This window comes from Python bivittatus, unplaced genomic scaffold (genome assembly GCF_059951505.1).
Source record: "Python bivittatus isolate LINGU-HERP-01145 unplaced genomic scaffold, Pbiv_v1 ctg000530_np1212, whole genome shotgun sequence".
Taxonomy (NCBI): Eukaryota; Metazoa; Chordata; class Lepidosauria; order Squamata; family Pythonidae; genus Python; species Python bivittatus.
In genome coordinates, this window is record NW_028277085.1 from 4,556,684 (window position 1) to 4,583,707 (window position 27,024).

Here is a 27,024-nt window from a genome sequence, read left to right on the forward strand (position 1 = left end):
CCAGATCTGGCTGGACGACAACTCCCAGCCTGCAAAGCCAATGGTGAGAGATATTTTTGAACTAGAGCGTTCATCATCCCTTACCACTGGCTTTGCAGGCTGAGATTTTGATCTGGAGGGCTACAGACTTCCCATCAGTCAGTCTTCTTCTGAATTCCAAAAAAGCTCCTCTTTCAGTTAGCTGCTCTCAGTTTTTCCATTTGAGATCTATCTATTTCACCAGGTATACATGGAGTACTCTTTTCAGGAAGTTCCTGATATTGAATCAATTAGTGAGTCAGATGCCACGATGTAGGTTTGTCTCTGCCTCAGCCTGGTGACTTGGACTTACTGAGAAAGGGGTGATTTTCAACCTGACTTCTGGATAACTTCCTTGCAATATTACATTTCTTCTTTCCACAGCAGTCCTTTGGGTGGCCAAGTCTTCTGCAGAAATAAATTGCATAATGCAATTTGCATACTCCGCTATGGAAATAAATTGCATCATGCAAACTGCATAATCAGAGCCAGCTGCCTATGCACAAGCGAGGGAGGGGTTGCTGCATTGGGGCAGTCGGGAATGCCAAGAAGGAGTTGGATGTTACGGGGCCAGGGAAATAAAGACAAAGCCCGCTCAAGGGTTAACTCAACATAGAGTTAACAGGGAAGAGGAATTTGAATGCAGGAAATCAGTGGTTTTCTGAAAGGTGAGTTTCCATGCACACCTATGAAGTGAGAAAGTGGCTGACTGTTCCATTTTCCTTTGTAGCTCTGGAGGGTTAAAGGTTCTTGCGGGGAGAGGTGTGAACTAAAAGGGTAGCAACCGCATCACCAAGTACAGTTAAACATTCATGGCTTTTCCACTTTTCGTATTTCTCCTCTGCTTCTGGTATGATGCCCGGGGATGTGGTTCTGAGTGTCATGAGTTCTGCTCAGAAAACATTACCTTCGGCGTGGGGAGAGCAACGCTCAGTGTTTTGCGACACGTTTGGAAAAGGGTTTTGTACTGATCACGAATCACCCACGGAAAACCCATTGGGGGAATGAAAGCTTTTGGTTCACACTCTTCACCCTTTGAAGCTCAAAGCAGCTTAGAGCCATGTGGTATGGGTGAGCGTACCTACGCATCTCCAAGCACTTGTGAGAGATTGGGTAGGGGGTTCCTGGGGTCCAATTAGGACCAAGACCCTAATGCAAACTTTTAAAAGTGCAAGTTTGCCTTCAACCCAATGACACTGAAAAATTCAAACCAGGCATTGTACTTTGGCCTTGAACCATGAGGTGTTAGAAAGGTACCCTGGATCCTTAGCGTTCCATTTAAGAGTGTTTTGTACAATTCCTTTCTAATTCCCTTCCTTGTTCCAAAGTTTGAGAAAGCGGTGACTGTATCAAGAAATCAGGATGTGCCGAAAGCCTCAGAGCACCTCTTTGGCTAGACAATTGTCCTCTGCACATGCTGAGGGGAAGGCCAGGCTGGGCTCTGCAGCAACAACCAGAGAGGGCAGGACATAGGACATAGCTCCAGGCCAAGCTATAACATCTCTTTCTCTGCTGATTTATTTCAGGCTTTGGAATGTCACCTCGATAAAGCCAAACAATAAACACAGGATTGCAGAAGACTTACTTTCCTCTTGATTGCTGGCTTAAAATGACATGGGCTGAGATCCGTAAGCCACCATGGTCGAAACTCTCTTCTGCAAGGCAATAGCGGAAGAGAGGACACACGGTGTGTGGAATAAGCCCGGTGAGGTATTTTCAGCTGTTCTTTTTGACTTAGAAACGGGGGAAAGGAAATACCCTGCATGTCCAGGTTCAGTTTCTAGCACGCTTAGGGAATTTTAAACTCCGGCTTTATCCATGCATTCAGTCTACAGCCCAGCTTTCAGTTCAGGTGAAAAAGATGGATTACACTGTCAAGAAAAGCAAAAGCTAAAACAATCCAACTAAAAACTAAAACAATCAAAATGCAACCGCTTGCATTGAGAGGGGGGCTCAAGAGATACGTCTTCACCAATTTCCTAGAAGTAGCAAGTTACAATCTTACCCAATTCTGGGGGTGGCTGGTGCCTTGATGTTGCTCCCCAAGTGACTACCAGTTTTAACATCTATCCTTGGATCTATTTATTTTCTATTTATTTCAGATTATTGTATATTATAATTTTAATTTATTTTAATTGTTCTGTAAACTGCCCAGAGTTGTTTCAACAAGATGGGCAGTGACAAATTTGATATATAAACAATCAGACAGACAAACTGCGGGGGCCAAAGGCAGCCTGGAGGCACCAGCCAAGCCAATAAACTAGACTGTGAAATGGGGGTCTTATCACAAAAGTTCCTCTTGCCGATCACCCTGCACAAACAGGTTCATCATTTGTGTGTGGCGTGCCTTCAAGACAGTCTTAAGTCCTGGACGAGTCCTGCAGTTTCCTTGGCAAGATATTTGGAAGTGGTCTGACCCTGCCTCCTCCTTCCAAGGGCTGAGAGAAAGGGACTGGCCCAAGGTCACCCAGTTGGCTTCATGCCTAAGGCAAGACTTGAACTGCCTCCTGGTTTCTAGCCCAGTGCTTTTAACCACCACCTCAACCTGTCTGTCCAGTTCATAATTAAAAGCATTCTTGTCCATCCTACTCTTCAGTTCCCTCCCATCTACAAGGAAGACGTTCTGGATGTTTTGGAGCTTCTGAAAAATACCTTGTGATTCCTACTTCTGAAACGTAGCACAATGCCCTTTTCACTTACTGAAAGAATTCTTTCATTCCTGTTCTTCAAAGCAGCGTTTCTCGTTCTACCCCAAGGATCCCAAGACCCTGCTTGATACGGCTCCAAAAGGTCATTGATGCAGGAATCTAGCAGATTAAAAAATGAGGAGGGGGAAGAATGGGGGGGGAAGGGGGAATTTTCTTCCAATTCTGTTTTCTGAGCAGTTAGTGGGAACCTTTACACTGAGCTGCATTGAGGATGGAGAAACAGTGCCCCCTGCTGTCCACAAACATCAAATTACATGCCAGTGCCCCAAGGGCAGATTTGTAATTGCACCCCCAAAGGGACAAATCTTGGATCACATGGAGCTTCCAGCAGAATTTGGAAGCCCCAAAGTTTGCGCAAGGACGTAAAAATTGCAGGGGAAAGGTAAAGGAAGCAGAAATAATTACCTGTTACATCTGAACAAGATGGATTCCACGTGGCTTGGTTCTAGTCATCTGCATTTGAATTCTAACAGATCAGGATTCTAACCGCCCAGCTGAGAAAACCATAAGCAATTTTTAAAAGAAAGCATCTTCGTTCAACTTAGGATTCAGAAATCTTTTAGATCCCTTAGTCGCATCTGCTAGGCCTCAAGGAGTGATAAAACATAAGCAGCAGTGAAAGAAAGAAAGAGATTATCTGGGGGAAACCAGATTTAATGAGACAGGTTAAGAGTCCAACAAACCATACAGGATCTTGGTTGCAAGAGGAATAAAACCACCATAAGAAGGAGAGAGAAGTGAGCATATTCTTGAAGATGATCAAGGGGCCATTTTGGACTGGGCAGAGGTAGGTCATTTCCAGAGCAGGTAACAATCTCCTGATCCTGGAACATTCCTGTCTTAAGGTAGCCGTTTTGTTAAACTGCACTCTGATGTCGAGAGCTCCTGTTTCAATAGTCCTCGTCCGGAGACAAGGAAAAGGGGATGTACAAAATGTTCTGGACTCTGCAGTATGAGGACGGAGGAGCACACCGTGAAATGGGGAGGCAATGCGCGTTGAAGGGCTGGCTTTGTGGTGCGGAGGTCGCATGCACACGATCCCCTCCTGTGGATCTGAGACCTTGGCGACGTTAGGGAGCTCCTCCTGCGAATATGAGCTCCAGGGCAGCTTGGATGTCACCCCCAGTGGCCTGCAGGGCGCGGAGGCTCAGCTCGTCATCGTGGATGCCCATGTCCCGCAGCTGCTGCAGCTGAGGCTGCCACTGGCCCTGCAAGAGGAGAGCCAGCAAAGCAGCACCGTCAGGGACACGGAAAGATCTGCGCCCCGGCGCAACACTCAAACCTCTCTTGCGTGTGTCATTGTTCAACCTCACCTGCCTCACTGGGGTGTTGGGAGGGAGCCGGCACAATCGGACATTTAGACAATTGTGGAGTCCGTGGTGCTCTCTGAGCTTGGCTGTTTGCTTGCAGGCGTTTCATTCCCCGACTAGGTAACATCATCAGCGCAAGGGAGTGTGGGGTTTTCTCCCTGTTTATATACAGCAGCTTGCCCTGCCAGTGTTGGTGGGAGCGCGGTTTTCTCCTTGGCAGTTCCTTGATTAGGGTACTGTTTTCTGCTTGATTGTTTGTCTGGTGTTAATCCCCGCTTATCTGGGTGTGGGCTGCTGGAGAGGACTATTCTGAGCTTTTCGTTTCCTTCTTAGCTTTTTTATCCTCTCTTTTGAATGGTGTGTAAATGTGGTTTATCTCTATGTGTCTATTGATGGCTGATTTGTCTGAACGCCAAGCTTCCAGGAATTCCCTAGCGTTTTTGGGTTGAGCTTGGTCTAGGATGCTGAGTTTCCCAATTTAGACAACTGGAGGGCTGAACCCAAATGCAAACACATGCCGGCAAATGAATCCAATGAATGAATGAACGAAGACCCCAGCTTCCTGGAGGTTTACAGACCTGCATGTTGGGCTGTCCTGATGCCTGGAGAGCGTGCTGTAAGGCCTGGCTGAAGAGGTCATTGGTGATGGGTGTTCCCGACTGCACGCTGGAGGACATGGGAGAAGTGCCGGAAGAATGGCCCTGAAAAAGAGGGGCAAGACAGAAACTGTCAGTCAGGAGCAGATCACGCCTTCCTACCCTTGTAAGACCTGCTCCTGGCTTACCAGCCAGCCTAGCACCAGGGGAGGTTATAAGTGTAACAAAATTCATCACTCAGCCAGGAGATGTGATGGAAGGTATCTACAAGGAGGAGAGTGATGTGGGAGATCAAGGGTATCAGGGAGGAGGGGGTGCATTCCTGCAGGGGAAAGGAGACAAGAGACAACATAGTCCTCAGGAGGAGCGTGGGACGAGGAAGAGGTTCAGGGTTGCCACTCCCTAGAATCTCACAGGGTATGTCTGCTAGTTGCTGTAGTATAGATTGAGTTTGGCAAGACTGATGTCAGACCCAGCCTGAGAACAATGGTGAAACAGTCCAGTCGAGTATAGCTCCTTTATTTGCTCATAGACAGAATCTTGCCAAACTAAATCTATACTACAGCAACTAGCGGATACACCCTGGGAAATTCTAGGGAGTGGCTATCCTGAACCTCTTACTCTTCCCACGCTCCCCCTGCGGACTGTGTTGCCTCTTGTCTCCTTTCCTTTGCTGGGATGCAGCCCCTTCCTTCCTGATACCCTTGATCTCCCACAGGAGATGTTTTTTCATCAAGAAGGTAAGTGAAACTACTTGCATGCATGATAATGAGAAAAGGCTTGTCCACAGACAAACAAACCCAAACCTTTTTCAGGCTTTCCTGCCAGCCTAAAAGAAAGATGCAAGTGCTTTAAGAGTCACGCTAAAGCCACGCTGCTTTAATGATTCCATTCATTAAAGCAGCCATCTCTCTCTTTTTTTTCCCTTGCAATGAAGCATGAAAAAAGACAAGTTGCTCGTACAAATCCAAAACACTTCTGCCAAACCATCTTTGAAATCTGGAGTGCCCTAATATCAAAATTCCTCAACCTGGTGTCCTCCAGATAAATTGGACTGCAATGCCTTGTCACTTCCAGCCAAGAGCCTCACTGGCTGAAGACGACGGGAGCTACAGCCCAAGCTGTGTGACTGGAGAAGGCTACTCCGCCAGAGTATTCCTACTGCCCAAAAGAAAATTCCAACCGCCTGTTTAGGCTACATGTTCAAGGGGAAGAGGGATGTTATTGTTCCCTTGGAGAGACTATAATTCTTTCCTGATATCCTGATGTTTCTTGCCTTTCTTAATTGCAAGCCACTAGAGTCATTCTGAATCAGACAACTCTAGAACCTTGTTTGATAGATAGATAGATAGATAGATAGATAGATAGATAGATAGATAGATAGATAGATAGATAGATAGATAGATAGGAGTCGTTTTTTCCCCTCCAATCCTCCACACTTTAGATCGAGTCTCTCCCACTGTCAGTCTTGTCTCCACCTCTCAGGAGGGACCTGGACTCCATCGATGGCTTTTAAGATCAGCTAAACCGCCTCTGCATCCAGCTCACCTGAGTTCCAGGCGTTGGGGTGTGTGAGCTGCTCTCTGGGGTGCTGGCGAGGGCAAGGGCCGTGGCCAACTCGCTCTGCGTGATGGGTCGAGGGCCTGCTGCCCCCGTGTAGCCAAGAGACGCTGGCCGGGATCCAGAGGTGCTGCTGGAGGGGGTGGTCCTTGTGCTCTGTTGAGGAAGAACAGGCCTTATGCAAAACAATGTTTTGAGAGAAATCCTTAAGCCCCATTCCCACGGATGATAACAAGAGGCTGCTGAGAGTTTCGGGAGTTTTCAAAAGCCACACTTAAACCCAGAAAAACTGGAATAATCCCACCATATCTAGTCCCAAGAGAAGATCTGGGGCAGGCCCTGTGCGAGGCACATGGGGTGTGGATCAGGCAACCAGCCTTCTCAGTGGCAGCCTGAATGTATGGAACACCCTCCCTCCAGAGATAGAAATGGCCCCAATCCTGCCTGGATTGCTTGAAGGAGACAAAGAGGTACCCCTTCTCAACCTGTGCTTTGGGCTTCCCTTCTCAAAGATGCCCACCCACCTAACCGTGGGACATCTTCTAACGTTACCTGATGGAAATCGTCTTCATCATCAGAGAGACCTTCAAAAAGGAAGCCTCCTAGCCAAGGAAGAGAGAGGAAAAAACCCACAGTGAACCTCATCCCAAAGTCAGGCCTCTCCCACTAGATACTGATGACCAAGAGTGATGGAATAAAATTCTGGTGCCTGAATCTTAGACCTCAGCAATGCCCTTAGAAGAGGCAGCCACCGCTTCATCCAGGAGAGGTGATTTCTGATTTCTACAGTATTCCCTGTTTAAGTCACAGAGCATACTTGGGCCTTGTTAGGGTGTGAGGGCATCTCTCCTGAGTCTCTCTGATTTGACAGCTTCATAATCTAATAAATGATTATTAAAATTATTATCATTTAACGTGGTTAGGTCCCTAGCTGTTTTTCCTATTTCACAAACCTCAACATTTTCCTAAGCATTCTGATACCATTGTTGAGTTTCTCAAGAGCTCTATTTCAGCTACAGTTTCAGCATCCAAGTGTGCCCTCCTGTAGAGGGCAGAGGGAATGACCTTGAAGGACAGGAGGAAGAGTCACTACCAAGGCAACAGTTAGATAAGTGGGGCTTGAGCCCGGGCCAAGAAAGTAACATGAGAAAACGACTCAGATAAGCCCCTCCCTAGTTCACACAAAGATAAAGGGAGGGCCTCTCCTTCGGCCCCAGCACCACTGTCAAGGAGTGTTGCTGTGCAGGGTGGCCAAAAGGGCAGAGATGGGAAGGGGGGAGATAGGCAGGTCGGGGGAGTTGAAGTTCCCCTGCAGTCATAAGTGCGGGTGGGCTGCCAAGCGCCCAAATTTTTATCATGTGACCGTGGAGGTGCTGCAACGGCGGTAACTTCAGTAGGCATAAGTACCATTTGTTCAGTGCCACTGTAACTTTGAACAGTTGCTAAACAAATGGTTGTTAAGTGAGGACTACCTGTAGCCCCAAATGTTAAAGCAACAATCTGGCAATTGTCAGAGCATGTTACATACCCGGCATGTCCCGGTATGAGCTGGAAGGCATGCTACGCGAGGAGGTCTCCGCAGTGGGCAAAGGTGCACTGCCTGCCACAGAATGAAGGACCAGGACGATGGCATTCACTAACGCGGGATGGGTTGGGATGAGTCTAGAAAAAGCAGTGAGAATAAACTGAGGGAGGCCTAGAAAGTCACTGTATCATAGAGCTGGATGACCTCAAAGCTCACCTAGTCTGTCCCTCAGGATGAAATCTGCTGCACTTCCAGAATACAATTCCCAAAATCATATTTAAAAAGAAGAGCACAATGAATAAAAATAGCATCTTTCTATTAGAGTCGACGGGGAAAACAAATAGCACATGAGCTGGAAATGTTCATTCTATTCTCAGTCCTCCAGGAACCTAGAGTTCTAATGAGAATGGCTATAGCCATGGTAATAAATTAAGGCACTGTTCCTGCAAACATCATCCCCATTAAAAGAGGGTGGTAGAGAACTGGTGGCCCTCCAGATGTTGGAGACTAAGCAAGTTGCAGGCTGAAACCATAGGGAACTATAGATCGACAACATCTGGAAGGAAGACGATTCCCTTCTCCTGCATTAAGCCCAATGAGATTCTACAATTCCTGGGCCCTGACTTCCTTCTTGGCTCAGATAATCTCTTGGAAAAAAGGTTCTGTGTTCTCAGTTCAGAGAGGAATAAAAAGTGTTAGAACCAAACTGAGCCTAGTAATTCTCAGTATCTTTCAGGGACAGGAGAAAAGTTTGGAATAAAAGCAAGAGTAGGAAGTTTTCATTAAACAAGGAGAACCAGGAGACTCCCCACTTGATGCAAAGGCAGGAGATACAGATGACACCTAGCACCTGTAGCAAACTTACGTGTCCAACATGGCTGGGTCAGCAAAAACAGAGAACAGGTCTTTATCTTGCAAGACACCTGTGAAATAAAGAAAGCATGATGATTAATGAGCAAATGCAGACAATATTATGTCTAACAAAAAATAAGGAAACAGTGAAAAACCAAGTGACTCTCTTTGGGGTTGAAGGCTAAAGGTCTGGTTAATTATATATCATCTCATCTTTCCTGTTTCTAGTTTTTCCTCATGTCTTAATGATGCACTGGTGAGGTTTTTATTTTCATAAACATCTACAGTTAGAAGAGACCTCTGAGTCCAAACCTCAGATGCGTGAATCCAAATTGAAACGTCTTTGACAAATGTATCTTGGCTTTGTAACTGAACTGCCTTCCATAACCTGGCACCCTGCAATGGTGCTGGTTGATACCTTCCATGCTGGTTAGATCTTGGGATCCAATATATCCAGAGAGTGTCATGTTGGAAAAGACCCCAGCAATGAATGGAGAAGGGGAAGAGAACCACTGGTCTCTCAGATGCTACTGAACTACAGCCTGTGCCACGAGGGAAGCTGGCTGGTGTAGTTCAGCCTCTTTCCCTCCGATCAAAACTCAGAACTTTCCTTTTTTTTAATAGTAATTTTATTAAAGATTAAGTAAAAACTAACACAAACTAAAGAAGAAGAAAAAATAGAAAGAGCAGAAAAGAAAGAAAAAGAAAAGAGAAAGAGAAAAGAAAAAATAAGAATAAAAGAAAAGATATAAAGAAATGACTTCCCCCTTCATCACAAGTATAAACAATTTTAGTAACTTATCACCTTCTCTTAAAATGCAACAAATGATCTCTTCTTCCCATATCCCATCTATAAGCAAATCCTTAAAGTCTCGTCATTTCAGTCCTGATGTCAGCAAAAGTCTATTAAGGAGTACCAGAGGTAACAACATATCTATTTTAATCTTGATCAAATAAATCAACTTTATGTTCTTTCCTTTTACTTCTAACAATCTTGAGCTTTAGTCCCTTCAAATAATGTCGCAGAACTTGATTTCTTTTCATTTTTTCTTTGTCCCTTCTCACAAAATTCTTCAAAACTTTAACAAGCCCCTTTTGTAAATCCAATACAGGAAAATTATCCAGGTCACTCTCTTGGTTTGTTATTTGTATAAGAACTTTCATGAAAAAAGCTTCAGCATTTGGCCAAAAAAATACAAACCAGCTGTAACGCCCCAGCCTCCAACCTAACCCTGTTTGGCTCTATGACTCACCCAAAGCGATGGGATCACTGCTGAGGCCAGGGGTTGCAACGATGATCTGATCCAGAGATTCCTTATTCCCCAGCATCTTGAAGACCTGCATGGAAAACCCACAGAGATTCAGTTAGGCTGCACCTGGAAGCAGCTGGCTGGGCCTTGGAGAAGTCCAGCTCAGCATTTCCTCGGGAAGCAAAATAAAAGGCACAGAAAGAACAGCAGAATTTGAGGCTCACCGAATCCCTGAAGACGGGACTGCTGTGCAAAGCAGTGTGTAAAACGCGGAACTCCCGCACAGCAGCCACTTTATCCACCGGCTCTGCAGAAGAGGCAAGGAATCAGAGCCCGAAAAAGCTACACAGAACGAGCCCTTGCAAAATGGAATGGCACAGGGCTCCCCAAATCCCCCAATTCCACCATCAGAGGAAGTATGCAAGTAGGAATGTCCTGCTAAAACTGCCATGCTGTCCACATTCCAGGCAACACAGGTTTCTCCATGGTTATAGCATTCATGGGGACACCCAGCCTCTCTTAAAAACCTCTTAGGTTGGGTTGGGTTGGTGGAATCCCCTTGGCCCCCACTTCTGCACCCCTGCTCTGAAGAAAGGGCACAAGCAGCGATGAAGTCAATGTTCCTAGTTCCTAGGGCTGTTCCATTTTGAATGTTGGCTTTTTGCACAAGCTGCCCAAGGCAGCTTTGCTCATCTTGAGATCTGAAGCAGTAAACCTACCTGGTTTTTGTTCAGGTTCAGGCCAGGACTTTCGGAGGACGTGGATGGTGGAGCCAGACTGAATGCCATAGAATTCGAGTGTTTGTTCATCCCGCAGTTTACGGCCACAATAGATCAGATCTGAAAGGCAGCTCACTTAGACTCAACCCCAATAAAATCTGGCCTAGTACACTAGAGTGATACTAGTAATATTCCACATTCCCTGAACGTTTAAAAAGACCAGTGTCAAGGGGAAGAATTAGAACACAGTGAAAGGGCACTATTTTACATCATCACATCTCCGGCTCTTTGATTTAAGGCCTGAGTTCAAAAAATCAAGGAGCTGGAGATACGAAAATGCAATTCCTCAAATCTTAGAAAGATTCATCCAGAACAAGCCCTGATGGCTTGCTTTGTTCCTAAACATTTCTAAACAAACATCAAACATGTTCCTAAACATGCAAGAGTTTCCAAGGGCCACGATCACTGCATGCCGCCCTAAACTGCCCCAATTCTGCTCTCCTCAGCTTCTTCTTGGCCACAGCAGAGCGCAAAGACTGCCAAAGCAGCAGGAGAAAACATTAAATGGAGATCGATCGAAAATATTCAGTGCTGGATATACAAGTGTAACTGAAGAAAGGATTTTCAGGTGCCTATGCTGGCTGAGGAATTCTGAGTGATAAAGTCCACCCATCTTAAAGTCGCTGAGGTTGAGAAACACTGGCCCATCCTCTTCCCCAGCGCCATCAAGCGAACCTGGCTTGCAAGCTCTGTTAACCCCAGCCTTGGAGAGCCAACGTGGTGTCCCTGGTCTCTACCATGAGTACCAGCGTACCAATGAACTCCGGGTCAGGGACCGACTCCTGCAGCTTTCCCGTAATGAGCTGTTTCAGGTACGAGATGCTGCAACCCCCCAGCGGGCACTCGCCCAGCTCGCTTTCCGGCAGCCGCAGGATGGATTTAGGGGCCAGGGGCTGGTCGGCTAGCTTCACCGCAATGTAGCACTCCGAGAGAGACATGGCGTCGGGGTGGCTCGATTCCGTGAGGCCCCAATCTGAACTCCAAGCAGAATCTGGAAAAGGAACTAGAGGATGTCAGAAACAAAAATGTATATCTATATGTATATGTATGTGTGTGTGTATATGTATGTGTGTGTATCCTGTTTCTTTCTCTCTCTCTCTCATGATAAATTTGTCTTGAACAGTGTGTGTGTGTGTGTGGGGGGGGTCATCTTTCTTCCTAACTAAAGATAGCTCCAATTCTATGTATTCAGACTAGGCCAGCTTCCGCCAACCCACATGAGGGCAAAATAGGGCAAGTTGGGGCAGGCTGGCCTACCGCGCAGGGTTGTTATGAGGATTAAAATTAATGGGAGGGTGGGCAGCCCACTGAAGCTCCTTGGAAGAGGATCAGAGCAAACAATGCAGGAAAATGGAGTCAAAGCAACCATAAGGGAGCGACTCCCCCCCCCCCATAAGGCTACACTCTTCAGCTGTACCCATTAGGCAGCGCGGCATTCCTTCTAACAGTGGCCCAGGCGAGTAATGGCCCCGCGGAGACACACAGGTATGCCCTCTGGGGGAGAAAAGGCGGGAGAAAAGGGACCCCCCCAACAGACCCTCCTTATCCCCAAGCCCGCCCCCCTCCCCCACCAGCGCCCCATATCGCTCCTTACCTGGATGTTTACGACCAGCCGGCGGCTCCAACCGGAAACGCTTGCCCGAGCCCGCGCGAGGCATGCCGGGGGTTGTAGGCTGCCGGAACGAGCCCTCACATTCCCTGCTAAGCGAAGCGGCGCCGGGTGGAGAAGAAGAGTCCGCCCGCGAGGCAGCCGCAACCGCAGCGGAAGCTCCGCCCTCGAGCCGCCTCCAAGGGATTCTGGGAACTGCAGTTCTTAAGGGCGGCGGCTTGGGAGTCGAGGGAAGCGCATTGTGACGTCTGGGCCTTCCGCGTCTTCACCAATCAGGAAAGAGGGGGAGCTTAGGAGGCGGCCAATGGGCGCGCGGGACTCAGGGTCCCGCGGAATTTAAAAGCGGGGGAAGCCCTTTTTTCTGCTGCTCTTCGGCGGGCGAGGCGCGCGCGGGTGTTGGCTCGTGCCCCGGGAAGCGCGTGCACGTTCAAAAAGGAAAAGCTGCGATTCGCGCTCGGCCTTAAAAATGAAACAACCCCCCTCCCTCGCCTTTTTGCTTTGAAAAGAAATTCAAATGTCTTTATTAGGGTCTTTGACCGGCCTTTGTAAAAATAAACCACACGACAATTTGCGATCAGGGGAGGAGGAAAACAAGCAAACAGTAAAGCAACATAACGAATGAAAAGTTTTGGGGGAAGATGGGCAGGGGACAAATTTAATTAATTAATGGAGTCAGCATGCCTTAAAAAGCAATAAACGTAACCTTTATCAGTGGGGCCCTCAAATCTGGAGATGAATGGAGAGATGTCAGCAAGTCTTGGGGCATCACAAAAAGGACATTTGAAAAGAAAATCTTAAAACAAATGGGTGTTCCTTGAGGATGCAGCTAGCCAGCAACCTGTGTGAATGCGATCTCCAGCAGCCCAGCTCCACTCGGGGGGGGGGTCCTTTACCTGTTAACCAAGATTACGGAAGTGGGTGGCACTCTGGTCCTGCCTAGGATCGTTCTCTCTCTACCCCCAAGCCCACATTTTTGAAGGGAAATTGTTTCCCCCTCTGTGTTTCTCATTAACCCTAGCCCTGGGCAAAGAGATCTTTGCTCCTTCATGTAATAATTCTTTCCAGTGTACAAAGAACTCACCTTTCAGCAAGCTACCGGCGACAGTATATGAACAGGTACGTGCAGAAACCTTTGGGGAAAGTGGTGCTTCAGATCAAGTTTATATTTATCTCAAGACAGGGTGGTTAACTCTGCCATTCGTTCCCCAGTTGTCTCAGCAAGTATCAAATCCTGTTTTTTGCTTTGACTCCTTCCCACTGGTATTTATCCGTTTCCGGCTTGTTTGCCCTTTGAGCCTATAGTTAGACTTATCTGTGGGCAACAGTGAATAGAGGCTTCTTGCGCAAGAAGTAAATATCATTAAAACGTGAATGATCGCTATTCAGCGAGGAGCAGAACTGTACTGTAACCAAATAAGGCTAAATACGAGCATTTACCAGCAATATCTCTTTGGATGTATTCCAACAATGCTTCTGTGCATATTCCAAGAACGTTTCCAGGTGCTTACCCGGTTTCATAGGGTGGTAGAAACAACGGGACATCCTAGAGAATTGGTGGTTGAACGAATCAAGATATACCTATTTGAGATCTTGATGGATTGCATAAGGTTAATTTCCCAACGGACATAAATTAAGCATTTATTAAAATCAAGTCTTTGCAGTTTCTCGAAAACTTTTAGGAAGGAAGGAAGAAGGTAGCTAGGGTAGAGAACTACGCTCTCAATGGTTATGCTGATCACTTAGGCTCAAACGTTCCCCCAAACATGGAATGGCTGGAGAGAAGAAGCTGAATCCATAGTCCATTTATCTGTGTTTCTCTGCCTTACTTCAAGCGGTAAGAGCAATAGCTCCCGAAGTTGTACGCTTAAAGTTCCCATTATTTAGACCAGTGTTTCTCAACCTTGGCAACTTTAGGATGTGTGGACTTCAACTCCCAGGATTCCCCAGCCAGCATGGCTGGCTGGGGAATCCTGGGAGTTGAAGTCCACACATCTTAAAGTTGCCAAGGTTGAGAAACACTGATTTAGATCGACTTCTTGCCAATGCTTTAGAGCAGTGCTTCTCACCAACATACTTTTCTGGATAGGCCAGAAAGAAGGAACTCTGGGCAAAAGCTGTGGCTTTTTCAGCTTGGTTTAAACTTAAACATAGTGCCTTTGCAGATAATCACAAAATAATCCTGCCCTTTCCTCCTATGCTCTGGTACTACAATTGATTCCTAAACCCCTGACTTTCATTTTCCCCTGAATTCAACTTTCTGGTTGTCTGTTAACCCAACCATGGATTTACACAATTTGGCTGATAAAACGTGTTCATAAAAACATTGATTGTGCCTTTCATCAGGCAGAGCAAACAGGCTGAAATTTGGACTGTATTACTGTAAAAGCGGAATCTTGAGCTAAGTTTCAGAAATTCTTGTGGGGGGGATTCAGGAATGTAAACCAGCACCTTCTCGCCTCTTATTGAATTTCACCTATTTTTCCTAGCAGTGCTTTTAAAAATCCTTTAAAGTTTTATTCAACTACTGACCTCCTCCTCCTCTTCCTCCTCCCGCTTCAGTTTAGTTTGCAGCAAGCAACATATCTGGTGTAAATACTAATTTTGAGGTGACAAGCACATCAAGGTGGAATGAGTCAAGCGCAAGAGTGACATCTACCATCTGTTGTGAGAAGTCAGCTTTGAAGAGTATTCTCCATGGATGGTTTTTTCAGCTCCTTAAACACAAATGCACGAGAGGAAATTTTATTGACCAGGTGACATATTTTGTTATTTTTGCTATTGTATTCAATCGGGCCATTTGCGGTTGGGTTCACACAGTGCCCAACGTTTCTTGTTGTCAGAACAACGTTATACACAATTCAGGTGTTCTCACCTTATCTGTACAGGATGAATGGCTTTGTTTTTCTGACTTTTTTCTCCCCCACCCTTGAAATATTACAATGTGTATTTATTGCACTTTCACAACCTAATAAGATTGCAAATCATTTCAAGGTCTAATGGTCACGGGAAGCAATGCAAGAATATATAAGACTGAAACATAATTGAAGAAATCCTGGACTGAATGTGTTGATAAAAAAAAATAATTGAGCATATTTTTTAAGCAAAGACATCAGCAACTGAATGTGCCGCCTTCGGCTAAATTGAGCACGTGCTTTTCTGCTAGCTTTTTAACAGAAATTGTTAAATCTCTGTCTAATTTCCTGGACTGGGAGGAAGATGACACTGAGACAGCGATTGATAAAGTTTATAGGATTAATACACGATTTGCAAAATTAAGAAATGTTCCAAGGGATGTCCTTGTGCACTTTGTCACAAAGAAGACGGGAGATCAAGTTTTGCAGCAGCATTTTAATACCAGACTGAGGATTGATAATACAGACATAATTGTACTTAAGGAAATTCCAGTTAGAATACTATGCAATAGAAAAGAGTTTTTTGTTTTTTTCCTGACAAACTTAAACAGAAGAGGATTCCATTTAGAGGGGATAAGTGGGAAGGGGTGATTTTTACTTTTAAACCACAGAGTTTCAGACTGAACTCCGTGCAGAAAGCAAGAGATTTGGGGGGGGGGGGGATTTAAAGAAGAATTGGAAGAAATACAAAGGGAAGTGACAGTGACAGATGTGACTAAACAAAGGCCACAGCAGATACAACAAGATATCAATAGGGTTTTCTTTGGGTTGGCATTTTATCCAAATCCAAACCATTGTGTTCCTTTCAGGGATAATTCTGGGCTGTGGCTCCACCCGTCACTGCTTCCATCTGTGAACCGCTGGCCTGTTCTGGAGGCGATTTTCAGCTTTTCCAACTGCATCCCTAAGATTGGAACGGGTGAGATGCCCAGAAGAAAGGGACGGTAGCTTTTCTGGAAACTGTCGCAGGGCAAATCAGGAGGGATTCTGAACGGTGCACGAGGGTTGCGGCAGGCAAGGTGTCGTGAAGGCGTTGTGTGAAAGAAGGTTTACAACCTTCACAGGCAAGGGACGTTGAGGGTACCGTTTCTTTCATTCTACGTAGGACTACACAGCCCATTTGGATAAAGGGAGGAGTTTTCCCTTTATCATCGTTAAGCCGGTTTTACTTATGTTGCAAAAAATGGGGAACCACTAGAAGCAAACCAGGTCACAAAGCATCTAACAGAGGCTGTAGACTCTTCCATTAATCGCGCAAGGTTTACAAAGATACTTTAACACCGTTCCCTTACGGGATTATGCAATGTATTACGACAGTATCAGTTGCACAATTAGGAAACAAGGCCAAATCCACAGATGCAGAAAGGACGATTTGGGGTCAAAAACCTCTTTTCTTTAACTTCCTTTAAAAAAAAATTACTGGTGAGATATAACAACCAGAAGACATGATGAAGGACAACCATAAATACAACAGTGCTAAGAAAATCAGAAAAGAATATACAGAATAGGGATTAAATCAGCAATATTGGGAGAAACTGAAAATATATCCATAAAGTGTTAATATAGCTCAACGCTTTAACTTATAGACCACCTATTGCCCCATCTTCTCAATTTTGGTACAATATGTTATTTCAATAGGATGATATTTATGTAATATATTTAGATTCTTAATACTCTATCATTTAGGTGCCTTAAAGTACTGAATATAAATAAGAGAGGGAAAAAAGATATTCGACCAATATTAATTACAGTTTCGGATTTTACAAGTATTATGATTGTTCCTTTCTTTAATTTTCTGTCCTTAGTGCCCTAGGATCACAGAGTCAATATTGTAAGCGAGTTACTGCTTAAAAGAACTGTTACGTGGCAGGTTGCCAATCCCACATAAAAGCGTAGCAATCATTTCTCAGGTGAGTGATACTACTTTGACACGCAGACGTTATGGCACTGAGTGGAAGCAGCAAAAAAACCTCAGAAGCATTTTCGGTCTACGATAGATGGGCCAAATTCATCATATTCTTGCTTGCTGATCCACTGTTGCTGAAAGTAAGAAAGAGAAGCCAGGATGGATCCCCCGATCCACGATGAGCACGTGCGATCTGGGGGGGCAATGATACGGACATTTGTGTTTGTGGGGGCCAGAGCTATGATCTCTGGTTTCAGCCTTTCAGCAATGCCGGGGTACATGGAGGTCCCACCTGCCAACACTACATTTTTATACATGATATTACGCAGGTCCCGCTCACATTGCATGATGGTATTAAAGATAGTCTCCTGGATGCCACAGAGCTCTCGGCCCAACAGTGTGGGTTGGAAGAGGCCTTCGGGGCACCTGAAACGTTCAGTGCTGATGGTGATCGCTTGCCCGTCAGGTAGCTCATACGGCTTCTCCAAAGAGGAGGGTGTAGCGCTGGCCATTTCTTTGTTAAAGTCCAGTGCAACGTAGCACAACTTCTCCTTGATGTCTTCCACAATTTCCCTCTCTCCTGGATTGAAGCGGTAGCCTCTTTCATTCAGCATCCGCATAAGGAAATCCGTCAGGTCATTGCCACCGACGTCCATGCGCAAGAGACAATGGGGGAGAGAATAGCCTTCGCTGACAGGGACAGCGTCCATTCGATCGTACTTTATGTCCATAGCTATTCCGGAGGTACGGCCAGAAGCGTACAGAGAGAGAACGGCTTGGATGGCCAGATATACGGCCGGCGTATTGAAACTCTCAAACATAATCTGCGCCATCTTCCCCCGGCTGTCTTTGCTGTTCATGGGACGCTCAGTTAGCAAGACTGGATGGTCCTCCGGGGCTACCTGCAATTCCTTGTAGAAAACGTGGTGCCAGATTTTCTCCATGTCCTCCCAGTTGGTAATATAGCCATTTTCAATGGGGTACTTCAAAGTCAGGATGTCCCTCTTGCTCTGCGCATCGTGGCCCACAAAGGCCTTCCTGGCTGTGCCGTCCGTTGCACTCTGCTGCCTGGGCCACCCCACGATGGAGGGAAATACTGTTCGGGGAACGTCCTCTCCTGCAAATCCCGCTCTGCAGGTTCGGGTGCTATTGTCCACCACCAGAGCTGTAACCTCTTTCTCGGCCATTGATAGGTAAACCTATGAGAGAACCGGACAGATCAATCAATTCTACAGTTACTATCTCCATGGGCTTTGTATCCTGCAAGCTAAGCATATTGATCAACGGATAGGAGAACCTAAAGTAATCGACTTCTTCTTGGAGCGTTCTGTCTCCCTGTATTCAGATCAGAAAAACCACAGAGTTGGGAGCTATCCAAGGAACCTGCATTTTTAGGAGAGGAGGGCTGGAAGAGATCAATTGACTTGACTTAGTACATGGGTAGCCAGAGGGTCCAGTTTGACATGCAATTCCTGAATACCTTTTTTTTTGCAGCTGCCCAATACACTTGCTAAACATTGGTGGCACAGTTTCTGATTATTTTGCTAAGAAACATAAAAACTAGGGCTGTGCACTTTCTCATAGAAAAATCTATTTCCAGAACATTTCTTCTGGATTGAAAGGAGCTGCCTAAAACAACTTCCTATTTCAGGGGAACGTAAGTTGGACAACAAGGTCCACCTAAGCTTCCTTCGGTCCGAGTTTTGGTCTGGTTCTGTTTTTGCTTTGCCTCCCACCTTGCTTGCTCTTCGCTCCATATTGCTGCTTCTGGCTTATTCCAGATGCTGTCCACAAAGCAGGGTTCAAGCCTAGGACCTTTGGGAAGCGCAGCGCACCTTCCACCACCAAGCCAGCAGCTTCTGATGGAGCTTTGAAACTAGGATCTCTCGAATTGGTCTTTCCACCCAACTTCCTTTGCAACTTACCTTCTTTCAGCAAGCTACCGGCAACGGTTTACGAACAGGTACGGGCAGAAACCTTTGGGGAAAGTGGTGCTTCAGATCAAGTTTATATTTATCTCAAGACAGGGTGGTTAACTCTGCCATTCGTTCCCCAGTTGTCTCAGCAAGTATCAAATCCTGTTTTTTGCTTTGACTCCTTCCCACTGGTATTTATCCGTTTCCGGCTTGTTTGCCCTTTGAGCCTATAGTTAGACTTATCTGTGGGCAACAGTGAATAGAGGCTTCTTGCGCAAGAAGTAAATATCATTAAAACGTGAATGATCGCTATTCAGCGAGGAGCAGAACTGTATTGTAACCAAATAAGGCTAAATACGAGCATTTACCAGCAATATCTCTTTGGATGTATTCCAACAATGCTTCTGTGCATATTCCAAGAACATTTCCAGGTGCCTACTCGGTTTCATAGGGTGGTAGAAACAACGGGACGTCATAGTTGCTAAACTAAGTCAAGATATACCTGTGGAGTCCTTGGGGTTCTCTGAGCTTGGTTCTTTTCTTGCAAACGTTTCCGGCTAGGTAGAGAGCAAACCCCACCCATTTTAGCACTGAAGATGTGACCTAGCCGGGTAATGAAACGTTTGCAATAAAAGAACCAAGCTCAGAGAACCCCAAGGACTCCACAGTTCAACCCTAAGCTACACATATTCGCCTCCATTGCTACCAAGATATACCTATTTGAGATGTTGATGGATTGCATAAGGTTAATTTCCCAACGGATGTAAATTAAGCATTTATTAAAATCAATTTAAAAATTGAGTATCTTTTTAAGAAAAGACACCAGCAATTGAACGCGCAACCTTGAGCACGCGCTTTTCCACCCAGTTTAGCAACCTGGACGGCTAGGCGCATGCGCCAAGCATTCCTTTTTCCGACGGGGATTGCAACGTTCTTGCGGCAGGGGGCGCTTATATTTCCCGCGCGCTTCCATTGGTTGTCCGCTGTGGAAGACCCACCTTTTTCTAGAAAGAAGAACACGGCGCTTCCTTCGCTCCACCCCTTCCCTAGGCCGGCCGCTTTGCGGTTGCTATAGCAACCACTCAAAGAATGGGCCACTATCATTGCTCCCGCTGTTGGTTTTCTTCTCCCTCCCTTCGGTTTTTCCACCTAGTTCTGTCTCAGTTTTGTCTCTCCTACTCCGCAACCCTTACTCCTTGGCCTAGAGGCAGAGATTAAACAACAAAAAATATGAAGTGCAAGACTAGACTTCCGGCCTGAACAATTTTCCTCTGTGGAGGCAAAGAACAGCGTCGCTCTATCTTTGACATCTCTATGGAAAGGGGGCATCGAGGCAACAAGGGACAGAGCGGCAACACTTTTGCCTGCACTGTAGGCATAGTGCGCTATCTATTGCATTGAAGAGAGTGGGATTTTTTGAAAGTAAAAATGTTCAGGGAGGACTTCCTCTGTCCAAAATCTGAAGTGCTGCTTTGAAATAGGAGAGCTGTAAATCAGCCATTACAAATAAGAAGAGAATAAGGCTCATTCACTACTTTTGAATAAGCCTGCTTAGTAATGTGCCTAAATAAACTACACGGGCCTGTCCTGAAACAGGGTCAATCTTGATATATTTTGACTGTGAAATCTCAGTAAATTTTAGTAGGGCTTACATTAATAAATGTTCAAAGAAAGGCAGAATTCTATAGATTTCTACTTCGAATCCGGCCCCATTGTCTGCGAAATGGAAGGGTACGTAGAACTACAGCTCGCAATGATACGCTCCTTTGTTTGGGAATAACCCCCTTTAAAGTCATTGAAACAAGTAGATACATAAAGGAGTCGCCTGTAATGGAGAATTTGTCATACTAACTGCATGCAATTCATGTGTAATTAGTGACTAGGCCAACTGTGCTAGTGTTTACATTTGCAACAAAACATTTAGCTGAAGTCTAGATCCAGCTGAACAATCTTCGTTTTTATCTGATAAATACGTAGGTGGAACTATATAATTATATGCCTATATTGTGTGTCTAATCCCATAATTGATCATGTGCCATCAAATTGTTCACGCTTCGTGATCACATAGACAGACCTGCTCCTGGATCTGCTTCTAACCTGGCCTTTCAAGTCTTCCCACAATGCATCCATTCCTGCTATAAACTTTGCTGCTGGTTGTCTTCTTTCTGTTTTCCCAGGATTATAAACTTTTAGATCGACTAAGCCGTAATTGGCTGAGTTCTCAAAACAGACTATGCCAGCAAGCCACATTTTCGCTTAGTGTGACGGATGAACTGAGGTTACACATAGTATAATGTGGTTCAACCGTCACACTATGATGTGAGATTCCTTTTTCTTTTGGCTAAGTATTTTATGCAGAGTTCCAGCCATTGACTGTTGTAAACCCCCACTGGCAACCCAGAGTCTTTTGGAGAGGACAGCCATAATAAATTTAATAATAATGTAATGGATTTCTTCCATAAACCAGGATTAAACTCAGCCTATCTTAGCCTGCTGTATAAAGAGCATCTTTACATCACTTGCATATATTTTAAGTAATTATTGCAAGCTGCCCAGAGTTATTGAGAGTCAGGGGGCATATAAATGTTGTTGTTGTTGTTATTATACAAATCAAGGTGAAATGACAGCTGCCAGTTCTTTAGCTGGTGTTGGCCTTAATTCGCATCGAGTTCTTCTGAACAACCTAGGATGTCGTAATGTATCAGCGTAGTCTATGTGCGGATCCAAGCAGCGTGGCCTTTTGTAACTGACAGATGGAAATTTTGTCAATGTTCAGATTTTCTAAGTGCCCTCCAAGGTTTTTTGGAATGGCACCCAGTGTGCCGATAACCGCTGGGACCACCGCTGCCGGTTTATGCCATAATCTGTCAACCGTGACTTTCAGATCTTGATACTTTGTGATCTTCTCCAATTCTTTGTCTTCTGTTCTAGTATCCACTTATAGTGCATTATATCCAATTATCCTCACCCTCTTCTTTTCAACCAGTTATTATTATTGTTGTTGATATTGTTCTTATTATTATTCTATACAACATTTAAAGCTGTCTCCTCTGACAATTCAACAATGCCCAAGCAGCTGAACTACACATTATTCAGCCCCGGAAAGACCAACACAGGGCTCCAACCATTCAGCGGTCTGCAATATTGATCAATACTGATGAACTCAGGATGAGTGTAACGAATTATGGCTTCCATAATAAAGGTTTACTGCAGGGTTCCTCAACCTCAGCAACTTTAAGATGGATGGACTTCAACTCCCAGAATTCCCCAACCAGCCTTGCTGGCTGGGGAATTCTGGGAGTTGAAGTCCACCCATCTTAAAGTTGCTGAGGTTGAGGAACCCTGGTTCGCTGCATAACTTTAATACATCTATGTCTCTGAACATGTGCCCTGTAGGTTTTTCTTTCTTTCTTCCATTAGTTTTTTACCCCTTCTTTTACAATTTGGGGCATTCTTTTTTCTCTCGTTTTTGGGTTTAGCTACATCTGAAAAACAAACAAAAAACAACGCACGAGGAAAGCCAGGCTTGCAAATCAGCCCCACCCCCTGGCTCCCTAACCGGAAGTGGGGGATAGGCCCCGCCCCCTCTCCCCCTCTGGGCAGGCCCGCCCGGTGACGCCACTTCCGGCGCGTGGCCCGCAGAGTCCCCTCCTCCGGCCCCTTTTTCCGGCCCGGGTGGGGGAGGGGGGCTGGGGGCGCGGCTGAGGCGGCTGTTGCTGCTGCTCCGCCGCCTGTCGCGCAGGAGACCCCGCCGGAGGCGCGGAGGAGGCGGCCGAGGTAAGGGGCTGCGGAGGGGGCGGAGCCGGCGCCCTGCGAACGGCGGGGAAGCCTCGGGCCGAAACTCGCCCCCTCCCCCGGACCCGCTCCCGGCGGGGCTTCGGCGAGGGCTTCCTCTCGAGTAGGGCGCGGAGCTGCCAGCCGTCGCCCGAGCGGGTCTGCTCGGAAGGAAGCCCCGGGGCGCTGAGGGGAGCAGGGTCTCCCTCCTGCCGCTTTCCCCAACCTGGCGCCCGCCAGAGGTATTGCAGTGGGCTCCCGTGCTCCCCACCAGCCCCCCTTCTTGCTGTGATGCGAAGATGATGGGAGTTGTAGTCCAGAGCCCCAGACACCCGCAGGCTTGTGCGGGGGTTCTCCTGTGGCTGTCCCCAACCTGGCGCCCGCCAGAGGCATTGCAATGGGTTCCCGTGCTCCCCACCAGCTGCCCTTTCTTGCTATGATGTGAAGATGATGGGAGTTGTAGTCCAGAGCCCTAGACAGCCCCAGGCTTGTGGGGTGGGTTCTCCTGCAGCTGTCCCCAACCTGGCACCCACCAGAGGCATTGCAATGGGTTCCCGTGCTCCCCACCAGCTGCCCTTTCTTGCTATGATGTGAAGATGATGGGAGTTGTAGTCCAGAGCCCTAGACAGCCCCAGGCTTGTGGGGTGGGTTCTCCTGCAGCTGTCCCCAACCTGGCACCCACCAGAGGCATTGCAATGGGTTCCTGTGCTCTCCTCCCAGCATGTCCCCTCTTTGCTACGATGGGAGTTGTAATCCAACACACCAGACAGGCCAAGTTTGGTGGGGGCAGCAGGCATCAGTGGTTTGGCTTGGAGAGAGCATGCCTAGCCATGTATTTACAGTATTTCTTTCTTTCTGTTGTTTAAAACTGCATCAGGGCACTGCTTCAAAGCGCATGGCTGTTTTGAGAGGACATCCCATTGAGTTACTCATGAGTTAACATGCTCAAGGTTGTTTGGGGGAAGGATGGTGTAGTGGAAAGGAGGGGAGGGTTCCAGTAGCCAATTTGAGGGAAAATAGGAAAAGCATTGGAAGGACCAGGAGATGCCTATATTTCTTTTATACAATGCTTTGGGTAATGGTTTGCACACTGAAGAACAGTGCTCTGATCCTGCCCAGTCTATCAGGAAGTCAACCCTGCTGACCATAGATGCACCGAGTGCTGCCTGACTAAGTACTGTTTAATTGTCTCTGCAGCCTGCTGCTTAATTAAGTCCCTTTCAGTTGCCAACTATATAAAAAGAGAAAACATTTTTCTTCATATCCGTCATAACTTTATAAACCTGTTATAATGAAAGAACTGCCAGCTATATTCAGACATACTGAAAAGCTGTGGATCATTGATACCGGGCTGAGCCTAGCCAGGCCTCCGATTTCTGCGTTCCCCTGCCTGTCAAGCATGGCTATGAGGCGTTGAAAGTATTTGTTTCCCCTTTTTTTTTTTTTTTTTTTTAAATTAACTACTGGTTTGAGTTATGTCCATACCTAGAATTGTGGCTAATCTGGGCCTTTGGGATTTTTCAAAGCAAACCTGCATCATATCTCTCAGCTACGGGTTATATCATTATGCACAGAGAGAGTATTAGCTCTGGGAGGGAACAGGTTATCATCTCATTAAAATGCAAATGTACTTCCAGCTTCTTGCACACCTGGGGTTTCCAGAAAGCTCACTTTAGGTTGCCTGCAGTGGAATGAGAGGATGTTTAAAAGTGTTCATAGACTTTCCTTGGAATTATGTTATCCGCTGCTGTGTTTTTTAAACATGCATCTCCGAAGTGCAGGAATTTAGTTATTTTGTAGATGGTTCTGTGTAGTAAAACTTGACTGGCCATGGGATGATGGGTTGTGGGGAGAACTGGGGTAGTTATTTCAAGAATTTTGAGAGGTAAGAGGATTTTGTGAGAGATCCATCTAATGAAGACAGGATGGAATATTTCAGTAATATTGAGCGATCTGTTAGGTAGTTGTGGAAGAATGTTTGTAAACATTGGCAAAGCTGCTCGTAGGCAAAAAGTTGGAAAAGTGAAAGAATGAACTGGTCCTTCTTTGCCAGAACATCTCAAATTCAAGCATCTTCTTGAGGGGTTTACTTAGCTCTGTTGTTCACATCTTGCAGGAAGCAATTGCTGCTTTTTCAATAACACTGTAAATGGAGATTTTAAGTGCAGTTTGGGCTATTTGTAGCTGTTTTCAAAATTATTCCTGTTAGAGAATGCTGGATCATTTTATTGTGGTGTAAAGTATATATTCATTAGCCATGGTCATCTTATGTGTTGGAAGTATAGGGGATAAGGGCAGCAAACCAATCAATAATATGTAATTAAATATTTATTGGATAGATTGATGTTTGGTGTGGTTACCCCCCCCCCCCAATATGTTTCAGGGTCTGATTTTATAAAAAAATATATAAGATTCTTAGAGGCATGTACTCGAATGATTGGCTGATTGGCTTTTGAGCCCCCAATATTGTTTTTATTAGGACTCTGTGTTGCTTGGCTTCAGTTCCCAAAAGTTGTTTTGAAAATGAGCAGAAGCATGAGCATCTATTGGCAACTTATTAAAGCAACTGCATCATATTCAAGAATCGCATGATCCTGGAAATCCAGGACACAGCTGCTTTAATGAGACACTGTATTCCAGAGCAACTTTTTAAAATTGAATGTGGAACTTTGCACCACTTGACTTTTTATAGTGGTGTACTGTGAAGACATTAAAGGTACAGTGCTGGTGAGATTTCTATTTCCATTTCAAGACTGCAGTCCCTCTTGATAAAGTTATTTAAAAAAAATGACTGCAGTCCCTTGTACATGTACCCCAGATCAAGCCCAGCTGAGGTCAGGAGCTTAGTGCTGTTCAAAGATTACAACTCTGGTGAAACTGGGCAGCCATAGAGAGCAATCTGAGGTAGCCCTATATTTGAAACATTTAGTCAGTGAAGCAAGAAGTATGTTGAGCAAATATGATTTGCAAATGCATACTCAAGGCTGAATATTAAATTGAGGGGCTTGGGGTGATTTCATTAATATTTTAGATGTGGCAATCCTCGCTGAGGTTGCATCTTTAATGCTGGAGGCTGGTGAGGTTTTGCATTCTGGTCTAATTACCACATTTGGTAACAACCTATCGGTCTTGCTACAACCTGCCAGTTAAGGTTGTTTCTGACCTGGGTGATGCTTGCAGGAGCTGGCAAGAAGACAATACAGCATTCCTGCCCCTGAGGTGTTTACCTGGCATATCAACAACACACCAAAGCATGTTTTGGAGTATCACAACATGCTTTCACTTTTCCTAGATCTCTGCCTTTGAATCATACAGGACAGAATGGATGAATGTACTTTCAGCATGTTTCAAATAGGGTTGTAGACCTAAAGAGTTTTAGCTATTACCATTATGGCTGTTAGAACTAATGGTAGGATTGATACTTTGGTTCGTACACGCACTGAACTATCCTTGTAGTTTAAAAACAGTAAATCAGGAACAAGTTTCAGTGTTACAGGATTGCTTATGACCTTCTGATCTAGTTTAATGTTCAAGACAGTCACGGGAAATTCTTGATGATTCGATCTTTCTTAAAATAGCAGAGGGGGTGTTTTATTGCCTGTGGAGATAGCATATTTAATTTTAGCAAAATGTCCTATTGCTGTTTCAGAGAGTCTGTTTTGCTAAAGTTAAGCCATGTGTCTCATCTCAGCAAAGCTAAGTATTTCTTTGCTGGTAGGGAGGTAGCTAAGACAAAAAGATGGGGACTTGTCTTCCATTCTCATTTGCAACTTGGTTTCCCACCAACTAAAGATATTCTCCTTTAACAATGATCTCCCAATGTGTTTCTGCCCTTCATGAATGTGTGACTGCCTTTCATCCTTTGGCCGTCAGCTTATTCATTATTTATATAAGGCACTTCACCAGATCCATGCCCCGTAGTGTTTATAAATTAAGTTTACTTTTCTTCCCTATGTCAAATTTCATCTAGAAGGCAGGAGTGACAAACAAAGGAAAATGTGTGCGCTAAAGCCCAATGATGGCAGAGGGTGGGGATTTTACGGCTTATATTTACCTTTAAATAGCAGACATCAATTTCATCAACTCTTGTATTACGTTCGAAACCTGCAATTGCTTTCTTGATGGGAGGGGGGAACGGCGACGGACAGATACTTGAACTCATAATTGCCCGCTGCGAGTTTTCTTGTTACTTCTTGCCAGCCACCCAAGATCTGCAGATTCACTGTTTTTTTCCCCTGTAGGGTTGATCTCCACATCCGAACGAATGAATGAAACCGCTTTTGCTGGTATTAGAACCAGTTGCCATGGG

The 27,024-nt window shown here is 45.5% G+C and overlaps 3 protein-coding genes across 4 annotated transcripts in view; 1 reads left to right on the plus strand and 2 right to left on the minus strand.

The window, feature by feature from the left end:
- Nucleotides 1-3,339: 3,339 nt before the first annotated feature.
- UBL7 (ubiquitin like 7) lies at nucleotides 3,340-13,084 on the minus strand. 2 transcript variants are annotated; one of them, XM_088148429.1, is made up of 11 exons: nucleotides 12,193-13,084; nucleotides 11,353-11,589; nucleotides 10,539-10,658; nucleotides 10,044-10,126; nucleotides 9,823-9,907; nucleotides 8,583-8,640; nucleotides 7,721-7,854; nucleotides 6,745-6,794; nucleotides 6,181-6,348; nucleotides 4,615-4,737; nucleotides 3,340-3,934 (listed from the first exon to the last, which is right to left on the minus strand). In XM_088148429.1, exons 1-11 carry the CDS (start codon nucleotides 12,254-12,256, stop codon nucleotides 3,797-3,799), a joined length of 1,260 nt encoding a protein of 419 aa, XP_088004555.1. In that variant the 5' UTR covers nucleotides 12,257-13,084; the 3' UTR covers nucleotides 3,340-3,796. The 2 variants fall into 2 exon arrangements, with proteins under 2 accessions (XP_088004555.1, XP_088004556.1); XM_088148430.1 differs by lacking the exon at nucleotides 12,193-13,084 and adding an exon at nucleotides 12,016-12,140.
- A 2,453-nt stretch (nucleotides 13,085-15,537) lies between these two features.
- Nucleotides 15,538-19,139, minus strand: LOC103053471 (actin, cytoplasmic type 5-like). Its single transcript, XM_007436866.4, has 2 exons — nucleotides 18,951-19,139; nucleotides 15,538-18,224 (listed from the first exon to the last, which is right to left on the minus strand). Exon 2 carries the CDS (start codon nucleotides 18,210-18,212, stop codon nucleotides 17,091-17,093), a length of 1,122 nt encoding a protein of 373 aa, XP_007436928.1. The 5' UTR covers nucleotides 18,213-18,224; nucleotides 18,951-19,139; the 3' UTR covers nucleotides 15,538-17,090.
- Nucleotides 19,140-22,559: 3,420 nt separating this feature from the next.
- Nucleotides 22,560-27,024, plus strand: part of ARID3B (AT-rich interaction domain 3B) — a 39,975-nt gene continuing 35,510 nt past the window's right edge. The window contains exon 1 of the mRNA XM_088148418.1: nucleotides 22,560-22,718. The gene's annotated coding sequence lies outside the window, so the exon portion shown is untranslated. The remainder of the gene's footprint in view (nucleotides 22,719-27,024) is intronic.